At 30.8% G+C, this 19885-nt stretch overlaps 1 protein-coding gene across 1 annotated transcript; it reads right to left on the minus strand.

Annotated features, from left to right (window-relative positions):
* Positions 1–3229: 3229 nt before the first annotated feature.
* Positions 3230–17182, minus strand: LOC130892051 (polycomb group RING finger protein 3). The gene is made up of 4 exons (XM_057797261.1): positions 16981–17182; positions 16755–16907; positions 16242–16534; positions 3230–11396 (listed from the first exon to the last, which is right to left on the minus strand). The coding sequence occupies exons 1-4, from the start codon at positions 17090–17092 to the stop codon at positions 11271–11273; spliced, it is 684 nt and encodes a 227-aa protein (XP_057653244.1). The 5' UTR covers positions 17093–17182; the 3' UTR covers positions 3230–11270.
* Between the last annotated feature and the right edge of the window lie 2703 nt (positions 17183–19885).

A 19885-nucleotide genomic window follows, 5' to 3' on the forward strand; every position in this document is an offset into this window, starting at 1 on the left:
AAATTCAAGTGCTTTAGGACATACATCATTTTTTTTGTTAAATCATTAAAATCTTTTGATGTAGCTCCACATATATAACATCTGATGGTCGATTTGGTGTCTGTAGCTGCATTGCAGACCTTTCCGTCAACCATAGTCATTTTAAAACTATGTTGAAAAAAAAATTCTCTCCATTGATTTAATGAGTTTACACTATTCTTTACATAATTGATTTCTTCTTTTGTGATGTCCGTAGATTCTTTTACGAATCTAAATCTTATTGGACGGCAATATCTAGGTGAAGATGGAATTGGATTTTTCCACACGATTTTACTTTTATCCTCACCACAAACAATTCGTAGAGGCACAAATGAGCTTATAAAAATATTAGCATCAGATTCATCTTCGGTCCGGTTAGGTCCTAACCTAACCAAAAGTGCCTTTGAATGTACGTTTCCCAAGCCTTATTGATGCGTGTTTGAAGAAATATTGTGCTTTTTCATTAGGATACCGCACCTTCTCACCCTTCAGTGGTCGCCATAGCTAGAATTCACGAATTGAATTTCAAATTTATTGACCCCCCATTATATTCACAAGATCTGGTCTCCAGCGACTTTTTGTTGTTTGCGGACCTCTAAGTTTCCTTTACAGGGAAAAGATTTTATCAGGCGAGGACGTTGTTGCATATGCAAACGCCTATTTTAAGGAGAAAGAAGACAAATATTATTTGGAAGAATTAAAAATGTTCGAGCATAGATAGGAGACTCCGTTGGAAAATAAACATGATTATAGAAATAAAATATCTTATTTCTTGTTAGGTCGGAAACTGTCGTATATGAAAATTTCTTTTGTTATAATAAGAATAGAATCTGATGAACGTATTACAAAATCCAGAGTAATATCATTGTATAGAGAATATTCTTTATATAATGGTAATATTATTTTATATGAACTCAAGATTTAGAAAATGAAATATGGAAGTATTTATAACAAACTACAAAACTCCTCTAAGGCAACTTTTTATTTACAAAATTCACAATATTGTTACAACAAACACTCGAAAAGCATAGTATAAAGGATTATTCTATATATACAAATAATTCTAATATATACAAATTTTTCTAAACTACTCGAGTTCCCAGTCTGAATTAATATCATGATGATATTTTGTCATAACATGTTCGTTCTAAAATTTTATTCCATGCGGGTTATGCTAATTAATTTTAATAGAAATAGTCGTTATGTGAAAGGAGGGATTGATCGCTTTTAACTGGAGCTTTTTTATTTTGATATTTGTAGAAATTAATCATTGAAGCATATATAAATAAATTAAATTGAATAAAAACAATCACAGATAAATTTTATAATGTACATACGCAGTACTCTAATCTCTGGTATTAAGGGCAAAACGCAACCAAGCTTAAAGCTACAAGAAAAACGGAATTACAATTATACCAGGTTAGTATGATATAGGTTTTTTCATGATATCAAGATTTGGAAAATTCCTGTACCTTCACGAAACAAATGTTTTTGTTCTATGTTATATCACATTCCAAGAATATTTTTTCAAATTTTTTTGTGGTCCATATTAAATTCATCCATTCCGTATTAAAACGAAACTAAATGTGACAGAAATTCAACCTCATCTACAATTTATCCAAATCATTGTTTAGATTTAGATATATTAAAGCACAGTTCAAACTATTTTAAATGAAATTGGATGAAAAAGTTGCTGTTGAACGAAAAATAATGTTTAGTAGGAATATTTCCTAAAAATAATATACCACCTATGTATTTATTGATATACAAAATTTTTTCACTTTTTAATTCGAAATTACTACTCTAAACAAAAATAGTCCTCAGGCAAAATGATTTTTGTGTTGGAAGCTTGATATATTCATAGTTTATGTATACTAAAGCAAAATTTTTTTACCGGCGAATGTATCTTAAATATATTTGTTCTAAACGTATCCGATTCATGGTTCTGATTCTGTGGTTTGATCTCAACAAATAAAAATATAGGCTATATACCTTTGATTTTCAAATCCGAGGACAACACACTAATTCAACGTACCTTAAACACCAACAGTTTCTAGCTTCCAGGTTTTCATTAGATACAGAGTTAAAAATAGGTGTGCAGAACACGCCAATTTTTATTCTATTAGGCATAATGCAAATGCAATAATTTATCTTTTAATTATGTGCAGCAATCCTTTTTTAACGGAAGATGTTACTTTTACACAACAAAGGTTCAAAGTATTTTCTTCCGCGTGTTAATAAGATCAGCAGGTCAGCGATCTTGTCTGTATTGTATCTGTGATAACCGACTTCCGCCTGCTCTGTTATAGGTCTAGTCTTTTGTCTCCCCCGTCTAATTAGCAACAGCAGGAGTCACATCCCTCCTGGAGAAACGTTGGAATTAGTTTCATCCTTAAAGCAGAAAGAAGACCCAGTTCAGAAGCTTAATCCTATCGTATCATCACTTTATTGTCCTTTTTTTTGTTAAAGTGTCAATGATGATCTGAGTATAAACCCCTCAAGTACTACCCTAGTTCTATTCACTTAGAGAAATAAATATGTTCAGAATGAACTGGGTTGAAATAGCCCTTAATCAGATATTAAATATCTCGGAGTGACCTTTAATCAGAGACTGACATGGAAACAACATCTGCAAGTAGTAAGCCATAAGGCACGTATTGCTTTATACAACTGCTGAATGTTTGGATGAACATAGGGCATAAGCCTAAAATGATGAACTGGATGTACAAATTCGTTCACACGCTCATAAGGTCATTATAGACTTGTCCATTTTCAAGACCTTATAGGGAGTGGAGCAGTTGAGTGGGCAATAAAAGCATACAAGGAACAGAACATGCGACTCGGTGACCTAACTGGGCATCAAAGCATTCTAAAGAATGTAAGGTGCCCATAGATCATGACGGATTCCATTTCCTCCAAATTGTGCTTTATCAAAAACTATAATCACAATAAGTCGACAGCGATAGGCTAATGCAGAGATAACGTTCCCACGAGGCTTATTTTAATTCCACACTGATGGCTCGAAAATCTACACGCAATGCTACTACCGCAAATATATTTATCAGATAGCAGAGCAGCCTTTAAAGCACGTAACTCTTGTAAAATTGCGTCAAAACTAGTTTAAGAATCCACATAGTCAATGAACAAGCATTTGCCGGAACACCTCCTTTCATAGGACCACAACCTTTTATAGGTTACCTTATCGATGATATTTCTCTCTTATTCAACCAAATGGTCCCAAAAAACCCTTTCATTAAGAAAATATGATCTAAGGAAAGGTACTAGAATGTTTAGTGGACTCTGTCCGATGAAGTGCTATCCGAAAAAGTCCTAACACCTCTTGTCGTTTATACAAGGAACCAAAGAAAGCAGCTGAACACATATTCTGTAAGTGTGAAGCTGTCCATAGACAAATCTTCTCAAAGCCAGAAAAGGTATCCGCATAGTCCCCAGGCAGATATCTCACTTCGCAAAGTCGTTGCTACCAAACTGGTCCGGGGTACATAATAAATAAATAGGTCAAAATATTAGCGATATAGATTCACGACTTTCACAACCTATATTATCTATCTTATCTAACTGCAGTATTTCAGCTGTCTGAGTGATTTTTCTCACCTTTGATGATTTTGGCTTGTCTGCGAGTGACAAATTCCCAATAGAGATTCGGTCCCTATCAGCAATTGATTGGCTCCAGGCTTGGATAGCTTCATTGTCCTTGTCCTAATGCCCTCTAGAAATTCGCAAGCCAGCTTATTGTGGGCCTTATAGCATTCCAGAATCTGCTAGTAATACCTTAATCTATAAACAAAATACTCATGGCATTTTATAACACATCCGAGGTCATTTCATCTCCATTGCTTTGTTGAAGTTTGGCGATGTTAGCTTTATGCTTTTTCAGTTGAGATCAGTAATTTGCTGGCCACTGAATTGAGATTCTTCCAATCCTTCTATTTGAAGAAAGGTTTTTATAAACGGATTTTCAGGAGTCGATTACAGTACTTGTTATAAATATTTTGTATTATCTAGATTTCAAACGGGTGATAATTTGAGTTTTGTAGACAGAGAAAGTCACTAGGGTCATATTAACTGAATATGCTGGTTTTTTAATACAGTTTTTTTGATTAACAGTTTTAGACTTGGATGGAAATTTTTAGTCAGTAACTCGTTCAGCACATTTCGGCTGCTTTTCAATTATGAAGATTTGAAAGCTATCTCCCCGTGAGTATAGAGAATGTAAAAGCTAATGTGTGATTTTGATAACATTAAATTTGAGGGGTTAGCTCACAACAAAACTAGAAAAATTCATTTTCACAAAATTATTAATACTCATCAACGAACATTTTAGTATGCGTTTTTTAAAAAAGTTTACAATAGCAGTAAAAGTGTTATATAATGAATTAAAATAGTATGCTTAAGATATATGCTTATTGTAAATATAAGTGTTGTGTTGAATTCATTTACTTTGTAACAGAAATTGGAGGAGAATCTTTATATTTGAAATTATTTGCGCATAAACTGTACTGATTGGTCTAGTAATCTCTATAGTTTTAGTATGCATTTTGACTTGCTTATCGTTTGTCAAAAACAATTCTATTAATTATCACACTATGAAACACACTAGGGTAGGTAAACAATAATTTAGTTATAAATATATACACTTTTAGTAAATTGGTGATTGGAACTACTTTCCCAAAATACACCAAGTACTGTTAAAATTCATTGAAATCCATAACTTTTTAATATATACAAAAATAGTTGGATTGATTTTTTGTCTATATACATTTTATACAGGACGTAATTGCTCTCAATCAGCTATAATTTAGTATTTTACAAAGATAAAAATAGCCGTTGGGCTTATTGAGAATAACAATACCAATTCTATTTTTATGTTATATACACACAACCGCAAAATCTAGGAATATTACCTTAAATTCTATTTTTCTCTAAATTAATATTTGATATATAATTATTAATAATAAATAATTTATTGGTTAGACTGTATCAAAATTACAATATACTAATTTTATTTACATCAAAGAAAAATAATAATATACTGTAATTAGGTAATAATAAAATTATTATGTCCAATTTACAAAAAACATTTGATTTTATTCGTATGTCCTCAAGCATTTAAGAAAACGCGAAATCTGCGTTGTGTATTAAACATTGAGCTGTGTATCCGCTCCGCATTGGCGTTTATCCGTAAAAATGTTCTTAAAGTCATATTAAGCGAGCTACTCGATTTCCTCGCGTTGACAGAGGCACTAATAGGGTGTCTGGCATTCTACAACATATTGTATTAGTTGACACCGAGCCTAATTTGAAGCTCAACAGCAGCAGCATTTTGATTTTTTCCAGCGGTCTACTGCAAAAACGACATTGTCTCTGTGTAGTGATGTCTTATGTTTTACCACTACATCACCTGCTCCATGATATCAGCGATATAAACATGAAGTAACGCTATGACCATCATTTAATTGCGATTTAAATGTCTTCCTTCTAAGATTGTTAACAATATATGAAACTTTCGAAAACTCGAAGTTCTCATTAGACATCATTAACAAAAAAACCTTCCAAAGAATATCAAGATAATGAGCAATAGCAGATACAAGTAAAAAATAATATACAATAAAGAGTGGCGTATTCTAATTTCAGTAAAATTGTTTTTTTTGTATTTCCCTGACTTAAGATACAGTATATTCCTGGATATTGCGGCTATAGGCAACTACAAAATAAATTTCATAATATTTGGATCTGCCACCAGTCGAAATAATTCAACTAAAATCGAATAAGTTTTAAAAAGTACATGTTTTACTGAAAAAACTTAACCGATTTTTCAATTATAGGGAGAACAAGTTGAGAAAGTTATCCTAAATGTCATTTTTGTTTAGGTTATATGTTTTTCCTTTTATTTTTGATTCAACATCAGCCTTTACCTTCATCAATGAACTTTAAATATTTCGAACAAAGAATTGAATTCACAAAAAGTATGAACTTTACTAATAATGGTTTCTTTCTTACAAAAATATCTCGTGAATCTACCACTGTAACTCGTTTATCTAGCATCTGTATAATGATATTATAAAGTAAAATTAAATATTAAAAACAATGAATTTCATTTGAGGCTTGCAGCCTGGATAATATTTGATTGCCAATATGATATTGTCGTGAGAGTTGATCAATACAAGAAGAATTAGAACTAACTTTATTGTAAAAACGTTTGGTCATATGTCAACCTCCTCATTTAGATATAGTATAAACATGATCTTTCATGATTTTTTGCGATATTTTCACCGTCGTTACAAAAAAAATGATATAAAGTGATAATATGCTACTTTTTCTGTCACATCAAAATTATATTAAAACAAATTTTGCAAAAACACTAAGTGATTACATGTAAAGTAACGAAAATTAAATGAATGAGAAGTTATGCCAGACTATTCAATAAAACCTTTCCTTCTAGACTATTGCCTACGAAATTTGTTCATTATGATTTTGTCTCACACTGTGCTATAATGTGGAGGCATGTTGTCTTGTTGGAACAAGAGATCATCTTCCAGGTACCTATTGTCATTTAGGAATACATCTGTGAGGGCGGAATCATTAGTGTCTCTTAATAATTTGATTATGTACATTTGGCAAAAAATGGCCAACACTACTATCTCCATAAATGCCTGTCCACAAGATTAATTTAAAAGAGGATGTACGATATGTGTTTAGTAGAACACTCTAGGATTTTCGTCAGTTCAATAAAGCCAAATGTATCAATGTATGGTGCCAATTAAAAAAAAGCATTTATGTAAAAAACAAGCATGGAAATACAAAGTTTGCATAATTTTGTCAATCCTAATATCTCAAAACTGTCGTCTGTCTAGGTCATTGTCATTTATTTCCTGTACCCTGTATCTTTTAAGGACAAAATTATGTTGGAAACATCTACAAACGATAGTGCGCGAAAAACCAGATTCTTTGTTCAAAACGACCGTTTTTGCCACTTCAATTGTAAAACTATTCCCATCGTTTTATTTTGATCAGCTATTAACCCTATCTGACGAAATTTTCTCGCTAGCTCTGTTTCTAAATATTGAAGTGTTTTACAATTAGTAATTGTTTGAAATATTTGTTTCAAGTTATCTTTTATGTGGCAAAAAATGACATTAATAAACCATAGATGTTACGTTTTATTTGAAAAATGTGTTGCATTTTGATTTGATCAAGACTTTTTTACAGATGATGAAAATATCGGAAAAAAATCGTGGACGATTATTATGTCTGAATACTCCGTTTAAATGCCTTTCTAATGATGCGCCACAAATGGTATATTATTAAGAAATGAGGGGTTGTGGAAGTGAAAGGGAGAAGGTTAACAATGCAAAATTTGAAAATCTTCCCCCTTAGAAGAATAATCGATGTTTCAGCATTTTCTTTTAATCTAATGAATACTCCCAAATATCGTGGAGGACAGATTTCTAAAATTTTATTGGAAAGCTTTTCTAATGTAAATATGTTTTCAAGGCACCTGATGTAGATGAATTTCTAATGTTAAAAATTGTAACATGAACAACAATAAGAAATATTAACAGTATGAACAGAAATAAGATAGTGTTTTACTCCTAAATATAAAGCAGTTTTTTCAGTAAAACAATTATTTAAAATTAATGAATTAATTCTTAACACCTATAAATTTTAGCGGCTATTTCTTTCAGCTTCAACAAATGATTTTCAATCACTTCATGTTTACTCAACAGGTTAAATTCATAGCGAGGCAAATCTATATTATGTCGAACACACTATATCAATCAGATTATTTATTTTGATATATTTTTTTCCATTGTCAAAATCCACAAAACACAATTGAAATGAACTGACAGAGTTTTAAAAATAAATCAAACACAGACATTGACATATATCTCCGATTTGATGTCAAACACTGATACTGCAAAATATTTGTTTCAACAATGATCATGATCACTTAGCAATTAATCAATGAAGCTATACAAACCTTTTGAAAATTACTCAGAAGGAAAAGAATAAAATAAGTTCAAAATATAATTAAATTACTGAATCTAAAATATTTTTTAACATAAGAAGAATGTAGTTAACAAATAAGAAAGGTCTTAGATACATGTCCATTATGAATAATATTCATTACAAATTTATTAAAATTAGATAGAATTGTATGTGGATGTAAGGAAGAAAATGGCCATAAACTACAAAGAATATGATACTGAACACACTACAATTTTACCTTTAATCAATGAAGGCGATAACTTGATTATTAAAGACCTGTCAGTGTAATTGTGTATGTATGAATCAGTTCCAGAAATTCAAATATAGTTAACTGAGAATATCGATTAATATTATGAGGATTTCATCTACAATTTAAAACTTTCAATAAATCTTAACTAGGTGTGAGGATCAAAATACATTTATCACCACTTGTTGAGAGTATCTATATTTGTAGGTATTATAGTAGATTGGTATAGGATATTTCATGATTTGAAGATAAAAACAACCGCATTTTCGACCCACACAACATTAACAAAAAATAATACTAAAATAGTATTACAATAAAAAAATATTAATGAATGTTTCTTCTGGTAATTGCAAATTACTATTAGTAAAGTTTTAAAGCTTCTTTATAAAGCTATTTCTGATACAAATGAACATTTGTTGTGCTTTCTGTGATTATTATTCTACGAGTCGTTGTTATATAATATGAATGTTAATTCTTACACATCGATCTTTCATACTTAAAAAAATTCACAAAAGGCATTATACATACACAAATGAACATCATAGCCGTGGTGACAAAAATTATAGAATACCTTTTTTTACAAAACTTACATCTTTGTATTTATATTTAGAGGGTGAACAAATGAATATAAAAATGAAAGAAGTTCCAGTATTTGACAACAGTACTATCAAAATTTGTACTATATGTAAGTATAGTTTACCTTAATTATATTGTGTTTAAAATAACTGTTAGTACTAAAATTACTGGTTTTTATACAAAAACTACTTATTGCACATGCCGCAAATACTTAAAGGCATTTTCAATGTTAATGGTTATATATGACACCTTATATAATGAATCAGATATTACTGTTTTATATTTAATATGAGAATATCATAAATATATTGATGTTAGAAAGATTGAAATGTTTTGTTCAAAAACTCGATGGATTTAATATCGTATGCAGCATGTTATAATGATTTACTGCACTACACTACTATAAATTTGGTACAATATTATAATGTCTATTAAAGCAGCTGAAGTTGGAAGAACATGTAGAGAATTTTTATCAAAAATTGGTGAAATATTGAAACATTTGGAGTTTTGGCTAAAAAGCATTTTTTTCTGCGTCTACATTACTAAATTACACTAAATAAAGAGGGCCTAAAGCCAGATTTGGCTAACATGAAGAGTCCAGCAGCTCCATAAACAAATGTGGATGCTTTATTAATACCTTAATAAAAGCATTCCAAGATAATACAGTAACAAAATCAATCAAGGACCGCTTCTGAAAAAACTCTGCACCATGGTTTAATTCTCATCTACTGAAATTGATTGAGCAAAGGGATGAACATTACAAAAGGCATAAATTATCTTCCAATGCAGAACATTTAAACTTACAGTATGAAGAAGTACGGAGAAATCTTAAAGCAGTCATAAGAAAAGCAAAGACTGATTACTAAAATCAAAATATGGAATCAGTGAAAGGAAATATCAAGAAGACATGGAAGTTTTTGAATAAAATTATTAACCGTTCTAATTCCTAACATCTTTGCATACCACACATACTGGAAAATGACACTATGATCATGGGTGATGTTAATATTGCTACTTGTTCAAACAACTTCTTTGTTAGTGTTGGCCCTAAACTTGCCTCCAACATAAAACCTCCTAGTTTTACCTCACCAGCTATCCAAGAGCAGCATAATTCTTTATTCTGGACACGTGTGAATTGATTTCGGAGTTATTTTGAACACAGGTACCAGTACGTAAGCTACAATAATCAAAATAGCCCAACAAAGATGTGCATGTTTGGAACACCTCAGGGCTCGATAATAGGACCAACTCTGTTCCTGGTTTATGTAAATTCCTAGGCACTTCTACCGCTACATGGAAGAATAAACTTGTATGCAGATGATACGTTACTAACAACTACAACAAAGGAGAGAGGTACACTCACAATCTCCTTTAATGTGGTTAGGAATATTCATCATCACAGTGTCAGATCAGCAGACCATCTACGAACCCCAATAGCAAGAACTACAACGGGCCAAAGGTCGATTGCATTTCAAGGTCTAAGGTACTATAATCAGCTGCCAAGAGAGACTAGAACTCTTAGTGTGAAGAGGTTTAAAGTGGAACTCCAGAAGCTGATTCAGCAAACCTTTTTAAAAGCTAGTCATAAGAGGACATTGTACACTATTGTTTAAAAATGCAACTTCTTATTTAATTTCGCTTCTAAGTCCCATATGGCACTACCTGTGCCCCAGGTACTATATGCTAACAAATTATGAATATTTTCTTTTTTGTAAATTTTTGTTTCAATAATAAAGGATTATTATTATTAAATAATTTTCCATGACAAATGCTCATATTTATGTTTTTCAATGCAATAATTATAATTTGTTATACAATATTTTGAAATAGATTCATTGCAATTGCTTGAACCTTTTTATTTAAAAATGCCTTTAATAAAAAACTTATTGATAACTAGATACACCAATGTACAAAAATCTTTTATAATACATAACAATGTTGGAGAATAATCCCAGTATAATAAATTGTCAATTTTCCTTAACAGTTGTTGTCCAAAAATCGAACATTTGTATTAATTATCTTCACTATCACAAGTATTAAAACTCAGATCAATATATTGAAAATCAAAAATAACTCTAATTAAATTTCACAAAGCATCTGAAAAATAAATTAATCTTAAATAAAATTATGATCACAAGGCAAGGCAATGTAATGAGCTATTTTTCTTCCAAATTGGAATGATGCAGCATAATTTGCTTTAATAAAAAGCAAGTGACAATACATATATGTATAGCAAAAATAATAAAAATGTTCGCAACAGTTATATATTTCAAGCCTCCAATTCTTTGAATATTTGTATTTTAAACACAATACACTGACAATAAAAAACTTATTTTAAATAACTAAAATAAATAACAATGGGCAGTTACAAACTTGACATGATTTTCCTTCGTAATTACCCATATTAAGTAACAAAAAACTATATATCAATTCTTGGTCTATACTGCAATGTTAAGGGTGGATTTTGAAAACGCCATCTTGTTACATATACAAATTTTAATGTGTGATCTTTGCCCAATAATTCGTCGTTACACAAAATATCAATCTAGAACCAAACAAAAAAACAAATATTAGATAGATATCCATACATGTATATATATATATATATATATATATATATATATATATATATACCGGGGTGAAATTCTAAGGAGTAGGCAGATTGAGGCCTTGGAATCAACCAAATAAAAGGTGTGATTCGTTGGGTGGAATAGGCAGATTGAGACCACGGAATCGGATATATATATATATATATATATATATATATATATATATATATATATATATATATATATATATATATATATATATATATATATATTTATATATCTATATGTTCTTGATTTTAGGTCTCTTCTGTTTCATAATTAGTTTTATTTGATTATTTTTAAAAGAAAGATAAATTATGACGTTTCGACTTTTCTTCAAGTCTTTATCAAAATATGGTCAAACTAGAATTAGATCCAAAATGTATAGACCAATATCACTAACATGTAGCATGAGTTCTTAAGAAGAACTATTAATCAATAACCGACTTCTATGATACTTAATGTCAGAAAACTGATTATACCAGAACAGTAAAAATCACTCCACATTGGGTAATTTGACTGATCTAGAATCCATGACACAATTGTAATAAAGTAGCCGTGCATGTATTTTTTGACATTTGGAAAACCTACAATACAGTATTGAAATATTCCATCATTAAAACACTTTATGACTGGTCAATACAAGGTAAAATATTGAAATATATCTCGAATGTCCTAGAACATCGACAGTATCAAGTGGAGTATACTCACAGCTAAATACCCATAAAACCATATAACACAAGAGTCAAATTTCAGTGCAATATTATTTCTTATAGTAATAATCTCGATGAATACCGCCCCTGAATGTATAAGTGGGTGATCGAATAATGTTGTGGAAGAAGTGGAAATTCAATTATTGATTTATGTTTATTTCATCATTGGATTATTATTGGTATAATACTAAAAATTCATTATGGATGCTATTATTAAATAACATAATCTCTGAATATTCAATATACAAATTGTGAAAAACAGAAGACCATAACACAAAACAACTTAGTAATAATAACTTTTTATAGAAATAGATAAATGATAAGCGGTTCTTGGCAGTTTAAATATTATAAGTATGGACAGATTGAAAACAATAAGAATAATATTAATTATTAAAAATGGAATCGAATTCTTCAAGAAACATATGAAGAGCACTTGCTTGTATGTTATAATAAAGAAATTGAGATGGAAGACATTGAAGTGTTGCAATTTCTAAAAGACAAAATAACATGAATAGAAAATAAAATAAAAAGTAATACAATACAATTAGACAACACAAAAATAGGAAGTCAAAATCTGACACAAAAGTTCAACGAGCAAGAAAATAGAATTAGACATGAAAAAAAAAAACTTAATTATACAGGAAGTCGAAGATAATGCAGAGGAAAGAGATACAGAAGTTCAAGATTAATATCCACGGACATCTCCACACTCGAGCTACTCCAGTGTGATAGGGTTTACCCTCTTGTGCTTGCTTTTCACATAAAAAAAATGTCAGCTATAATATAGAGTATAGCAAACTATATATAGTGTGGGCGAAAATTGCCATGAAAAAAAGAATAAACATTATATTCAAACAAATGTTTATTTAAAATAAAGAATTAAAAGTGTAGAATTATTTCTTATCGTTAAAGTGGGCGCTACATCGCTGTTGGCATGTCTGAAACCTGGCCTTTCAATTTTAGAAAACTCTTCAACACATGGTGCCGAGACGACATTTATGGAAAGAATTTAGCTGGAGATACGTCTGGGCTGCAGCCATGAAATATCTCCTCTGTACTAGATCAATTTGTTTGGGAATATTCCTTAGCCACTTTCATTGGATGCATGACAGGCTGCATTATCTTGCCGCATCTGTGTTCTATAGTTCTATTCTATTCTAAACGATGTAACTGTGGTTAATGATTATATTTATATGAATCATTACGTGTATTTTCAAAAAAGTACGGGTCAATTATGTCTGCTGAAGTTATTGCAACCCAAACCTTCAGTACGGGGGAATATAAGGGTATTTGGTGTTTCAACTTAATTTAGGATTTGTTGACAAGCCAATTTAATTGAAATCTTAAGATTTTCCTAGCATTACATAATTTTCTTTAAATTCTTGCACTAACTGTGTCTTAAAGGAATCAGTTTAGTTAATATTTTATTGTTTTTCCAAATCTCATTGATTGAGGTCTAAAAATAAGATTTTTATTTCATATTGATTTTTATATGCTCTTCCATAATTTGGTTTATATTACATCTATTGGTGATCCGCCTCTTATGACCCCAAATTGATATTGTGAGTTTCAGTTACTAGTTGTTTTATAATTTATAATATTTTCTAAGTGATACTATAGTTCTCAGTCATACTTTATCTGTTCGATATTTGTTTCATTCTTCACATATGTTACTTCCTTTCCAGTTTTTGTAATAAGACAGTTAACAAAAAAATCAAACAGACATAAATGTGTTATATCGATTTTTTCTTTCCAGCCTCATTATGGACAATATAATATATAGTGCCTAGCTATGTAAACAATGCAGAATGGGAGACTATGAAATTATTTTCTCCGCTAACGTCTTACTGGTGGCTGAGAATGAAGATGCTCTACTGCAAATATTATATCAATTTAACAGCACAACCAAATAATTTACGATGATAATATATTCACAAAACACGAAATACATGACTTAAAAAACACCACTGAGATGTAAACTAAAAATTGCAGGGAAGGTTATTCAGTAGAAGATGAAATTTGAGTATTTAGGAACAGAAATATCAGGCTATCGTGACGTTAAAAATTAAGGTTAGAGACCTGACAATGAAATTGATAATATCCCCAGGTGAATAGACATGACAGTAATCTATCAAAAAAGCAATGTAACACAGTGATAATTCAATTTGATTCAGTTGATGTTTAAAAATCAGCATTTGTTAAACTAATGAGATCTTTCTTCCTTGTCACAACGGTTTAGTGTTTTAGATTAAAATTTAATAAACATATCATATATTATCAGAAATACCTAATAGCTTTAAATTCATTTTCTTTGATATATAAAATCCTTTGAAAACATGGGTTTCACAGTTGGACCAAATTCACTTCTTGGATATAAAATATGTTACACAAGAGATGATAGCACTGCAGTAATATAAGAGCAGGCACGCTAATTGGAACACTAGAGATTCAATTGGAAGGTCATAACAAACAAAAAATGTCAATCTTGAAAAATGTATAAACAGAAATGTGTGCTCTAATGCCAATATCATAGGACTAGATAGTTCTATAATATACATTTTGTGGTTAGTTAAAAATTATGAACACAAATTACTTAAGATTTTTCAACTTATAAATAGAGAGAAATATTTTAGCTCAGCAACTATAATTAAAATATGAATTTTATAGGTCAATAACATTTGTACCATCATATGATTTCAAGAATAATATGTATTTCACAATTAAGTATAAATAACACAATTTTGTGTTAACAAGGCATATTTGCTTGTGTACAATAATGTTTATGACGAAATTTAACAATTTGCAAAGTGAAATTAGAGCATAGATTCAGCCAGCACATTCACTGTAGTAAATCTTTTTTCTTTCTTAGTGTCACCATTAAAAATAAATGTGTTACATTTAAATTGAAAATTATTTACTAAGCATTGTAATAATATAAATAATTTGACACCATGGAACAAATAATAAAAAGAAAGCATAGTAATTAAGTTTTGTAACATTGCAATTGCTCCTTACACTACTAGTCAAAAGGTTTTGCCCACTCCATAATCCATTCATTAAATTTCAAAATAATATATGTACTTCAACAAATTTCTCTTCCATATTGTCAAGCGTAGGTTGAATGGGTGTCTTACAAACCAAAAATAATATTGTCTGTTATTTTTTTACTTTATTTGAGCCCATGTTTATATTTTGTCATGAATGCAAAAGTTATAACTGGCAAATATGGATTCATTTGTTTATTATACAACTGTGAATTATTTCTTCAGTGTTTATGATTGTAGTTTAGTCCCAGTTAGCTCTATGAGACACAAAAATATGCTGTGATTTATACTTTTTGGACCAAGACACCTTTTTGTGAAGTTTGTATATGAATTGTCATAATTCCCGCAAATTTAGACTTGGTAAGTTTTAAAATAGGTACAACCAAGAAACTATCTGTTGAAACTCATGCATTAATTACAAGTGTACATATTCTAGACAAAATTAACTGTACAATTGCTGCTGAATTAAAAATTCCTTGACATACTGTGGACTAAAATATGAAAACATATGCATCCACCAGGGACTTTGGTCATAGAAAACATTCAGGGACGCCTTAAAAAGCACAACTATTGAAGATAATTGTATTGATCAGTAAATGTGAACGACAACTTACAGGTCCAGAAATAGCAGCACAGATCAAAGAATCTAGGGTTCTGCCTTTGAGTACTTCCACAGTGAAAAGGGAATTGAGAAAAGCTTGACTATTTGGAAGGGTGATACAGACGTCAAAATAAAATTGAGTGGTTGCAGTGGGCTCAAAAACAAAAATTGGACGGATGGAACGAAATAGACGACGATTTGTTGAAATAGTTACAGAGAATGCCAAAATTGTGCTTGGAAATAGTAAAAGCAAAAGAAGGTTACATCGATGAATCAATAATTTAAATATGTAACAATTTCAGACTGTAGTTTTATTACTCCTATATTCTTATCTACATATGTTCTTCAAACTATAAATAGCAAAATCTATTGTATTGTTTTTATTTGTTGTGTACCTCACAAAAAGTTTTGAACAGTAGCATAAATAATTTAAAAGGTACTTACATCTCTATACTTCTCCATCCCATTTAAAACCTTTTTTGCTACAAATTTTTTCAAATGTAAAATAGTTGCTTGAGCTGAACATCTGATAAATCTTCTTTTCAACGTTTTCAAATTTGAACTGATACATTCTAAACATACATTTACTTGTTCATCTTGTCTATGATAATCACTTTCAGCATGACTATTATCAACATGGTTATCTTCACCATGTATTTCACCATTTGTTAAAGGTATATCTTTAGGATATGGCAGGCCTCTTTGACGATAAAACTCTTTTTCACGATTTATTTCATCTAAAAAAAAAATTATCATCAAGACTACATCAAAATTGTTTAGCCTACTTGGAATCTTTTAATAGATCGGTTTATAGATTTGTCAATGTGTTTCAAATATTAACACAGTATTATATACATTATATTTTGTTTAGAAATAACATCACTTCTAATATTTCCCAGGAAAACTATATTTTGATTGGGTTAACTTACTCTTCACTAAATTAGTCTTTGATCTCACCTTTTTGTAAATCTGGTACTAGTTTATAAACAATATCTTGCATAGTCCTATCGAAACTTATGTATTGAAGTGGATGGGACTGATGAATTACTATAGTACATGTTGGACATGTGTTGTTTTCTTCTAAATGTTTCACTAAACATGTCTTGCAAACTAAAAATAAAATATATTCATACATAAACTACCTTTTATTCAAAATGCTGTTTAAAACTAGTACAATACTTACAAGTATGCAAACATTCTGTAACAGTTGTTGCGTCTATAAGATAACCCCTACATATTTTACATGTTATATGACTATTCAGTGTTTTGAGTTTGATTTTTCTTTCCATTATCATAATTTACAATAAACCATAATTCTATAAAAACTCTAATTCTAACCCTAATTGATACACAAACAAAAATCACCAATGGTTGTCTAATTTAATAGCATTTGCGCTTGCGTTGATATAACATGTTTGACAAATAAACAGGAGTATGTTCAACAACTGATTCAAAAGCAATTAATTTCAATATCGAAAAATCCACTGATTTCAAGTTGGTCTTTTGCCTATTTGATATACACAGTTTAGGTAAATATTGAGTTTATATATTTTATGTTACTTCAGCAACGCATATGCAACCATCATTACGTTAACAGGTAATTATTGCTTAATTACTAGCAATCGGTTAATTGTTTATATCCCAAGAGACTCACTTTAAAGGCTTAGAAACGGAGCAACTACTTCCGAATTTAAGGAAAATCATTTGTACACAAAATAATATAAGTTTTTTTTTAAATAAACTTATTTTTTCTCCGGATGTGTAACTGAAATGAAATAACGGACAGTCAACTAAGGGAATAATTGTAACTCATAGGACAGAGGTGTAAAAGTCAATTTTGCAGAGGCCCATATATTAAATTTTGAATTCGTAGGTGGGCCAGATTAAAAATAAAAAAAAAATGAACTGAATTATTATAACATTTTTATTATTTAAATTATATAAGTATATAATATACGGTTCTAATGCAATAATAAAACTTGATTTCGGGGCAACTTCGCTCTCTATATTAGCTTTAGTAAACATCGATCGTTGACCTTGAAGTTTAGATTTTAAAGATGACAATGTGTCGATTCTTATTTTTTCAGTGTAACAATCGAATTCGTATCATAGTGTCTCTTCAAATTAAATTCCTTACAAACAGCAACTGTTCGATTACAAATCAAACACAGTGGTTTACCTTTCCATTCTATGAAAAAATATGCAATTTCCCATTCAGACTATCAGCTTTACGTTTTTGTGACATTATGCCAAAATCGTAACATTTATGGAGCTCGACACAACAATTATGGATATCGCACGCGCACGACACAAGCAAATGCACAATACCTTCACAATCACTACTTCGCAGTACAATTGAAATCCCTCTCCAACCCTATCGTTTCGATTACTCGACTCAACTGACTCACGTGGCGCCGACGCACTCATTTTATATGGTTAAGCAAGAGCTTAGATTAGAACCTTCCTTAACCATATAAAACGAGTGCGTCGGCGCCACGTGAGTCTAATCTAGACTCGAAGCGCGTGGAAGATTCTATGGTTCTCGACAAAATTAATAGGATATTTCCGCTTGCTGCTAAGAGATGGCGATACTGTCTTTCTCTCTCGCTTACCTAGACACGCGCTGCCCTTGAAATTACTTATAAACATCCCTAGAGTTGAGAGTACGAGTATTTAAAACATCCGTAGAGGAATGAATGTAGTCTAAAAGCTCTAAAAAACATTATTCTTCTTTCTGTGACACCTCGCGATCGCGGGCCGCTTTCGGTCCGCGAGCCATATCTTTGACATGACTGTCATTCCAGGACGGTACTTCGAAATGCAATTATTTCACGAGAGTGAAGCTAATATTTTACACTTCATCGAAACTTATAAAAATCGGGAAAATTATATATGCACACTTTCATAATCAGTGGCATACAATACAAGGACTTTTCAGAAACTATAACCTAGGTTTAGGTAGATCACCTGATAGGTTATCTACCTGCACTGATTGCGAATTCTAACCCAGAACGAGATTTAAACCAAAGTTTCCAACGTCGCATTCAATTTTCGGTGGAAATTTCAAATCTAAAACATGTTTTTGTTAATTTGCAAGTTCACCTACTTTTATTAAAAGTTACATATTTCGAAAACGTCGAAATTATAACTCATAATTTGTGTGCAAGTCTACAAAAAAAAAGAATCTAGAGGAGCACGAAAAAGATCAATTGGTTAATCATGTTTCCTGGTGCTTTAGCGATACCGTTTTGATATTTTTGCTATTTGCTGACCAATAGTTTGTAGAGGAAGGTAGAACTGTTGTTTTCACTTTACCGTCCACGAATAGTGCTTCCTTTGACTGCAGACGCCTGTCCTCAACGATTGACCTGGAGCAGTACTGGGAGGTAGATTAGCGTAATATCATATTCAGTTACGAATCGTGATACTATTTGTACGCCCATGAAGGAAAAGACCCCGTCGTGAATATCAGATAACCACGTGTGTTTATTCGAACCAGCATGACAGCTGAGCGTTATCTTAAAATGTACTATAAACCACTTTACTACTTTATATACTCGTAAACAGGCAAGACAATGAACGTCCACGTATTACTTGTCAACTATAGGATTTCTCAAAGAAGTTGCTATGTTTTGCCGTGGTCTTCTCGGTCACATGTATATAAATCCCATGAACATATGTGGGATATGACGAGGAGTAGAGTGTTCATTTTGCGTCACTCTTCACAGACTTAGGCCCAATTAATTATTATGTCAATCTTGATTTGAAGCCATCATATTATCAAAAAATCAAGGTCAGAAATTATTTCTTCTGGGGTCAACACTTCTAATGGCGCTCAACTGTTTCTGATCGATTAACCTCGTTATTCAGTTCTTCAAGTATTTGAAATTCTTTGAAATATTATCCAATGAAGTAAAATAAAACCAATGGGTTAAGGATATTCTGACATTTACAATATATAATAACCATAAGTATATCATTTTTGTTTGAATTCTCATGCCGGGTGAAGTTATCTTTATATTGGACAGGCATTAAGTTTACTCGTAATTCTAAGATCTTTTGATTCCTCTTAATTGATTTATTTTATT

The sequence above is a fragment of the Diorhabda carinulata genome, chromosome 1 (genome assembly GCF_026250575.1).
Source record: "Diorhabda carinulata isolate Delta chromosome 1, icDioCari1.1, whole genome shotgun sequence".
NCBI lineage: Eukaryota > Metazoa > Arthropoda > Insecta > Coleoptera > Chrysomelidae > Diorhabda > Diorhabda carinulata.

Excerpts from the sequence above, each read along its gene's own strand:
- LOC130892051 (XM_057797261.1), bottom strand. The coding sequence starts at position 17,092 with ATGATAATGGAAAGAAAAATCAAACTCAAAACACTGAATAGTCATATA. Across the intron at positions 16,908-16,980 it reads TACAGAATGTTTGCATACTT|TTTGCAAGACATGTTTAGTG; the intron begins GTAAGTATTGTA and ends TTTTATTTTTAG. Across the intron at positions 11,397-16,241 it reads GGATGGAGAAGTATAGAGAT|ATTGATATTTTGTGTAACGA; the intron begins GTAAGTACCTTT and ends GTTTGGTTCTAG.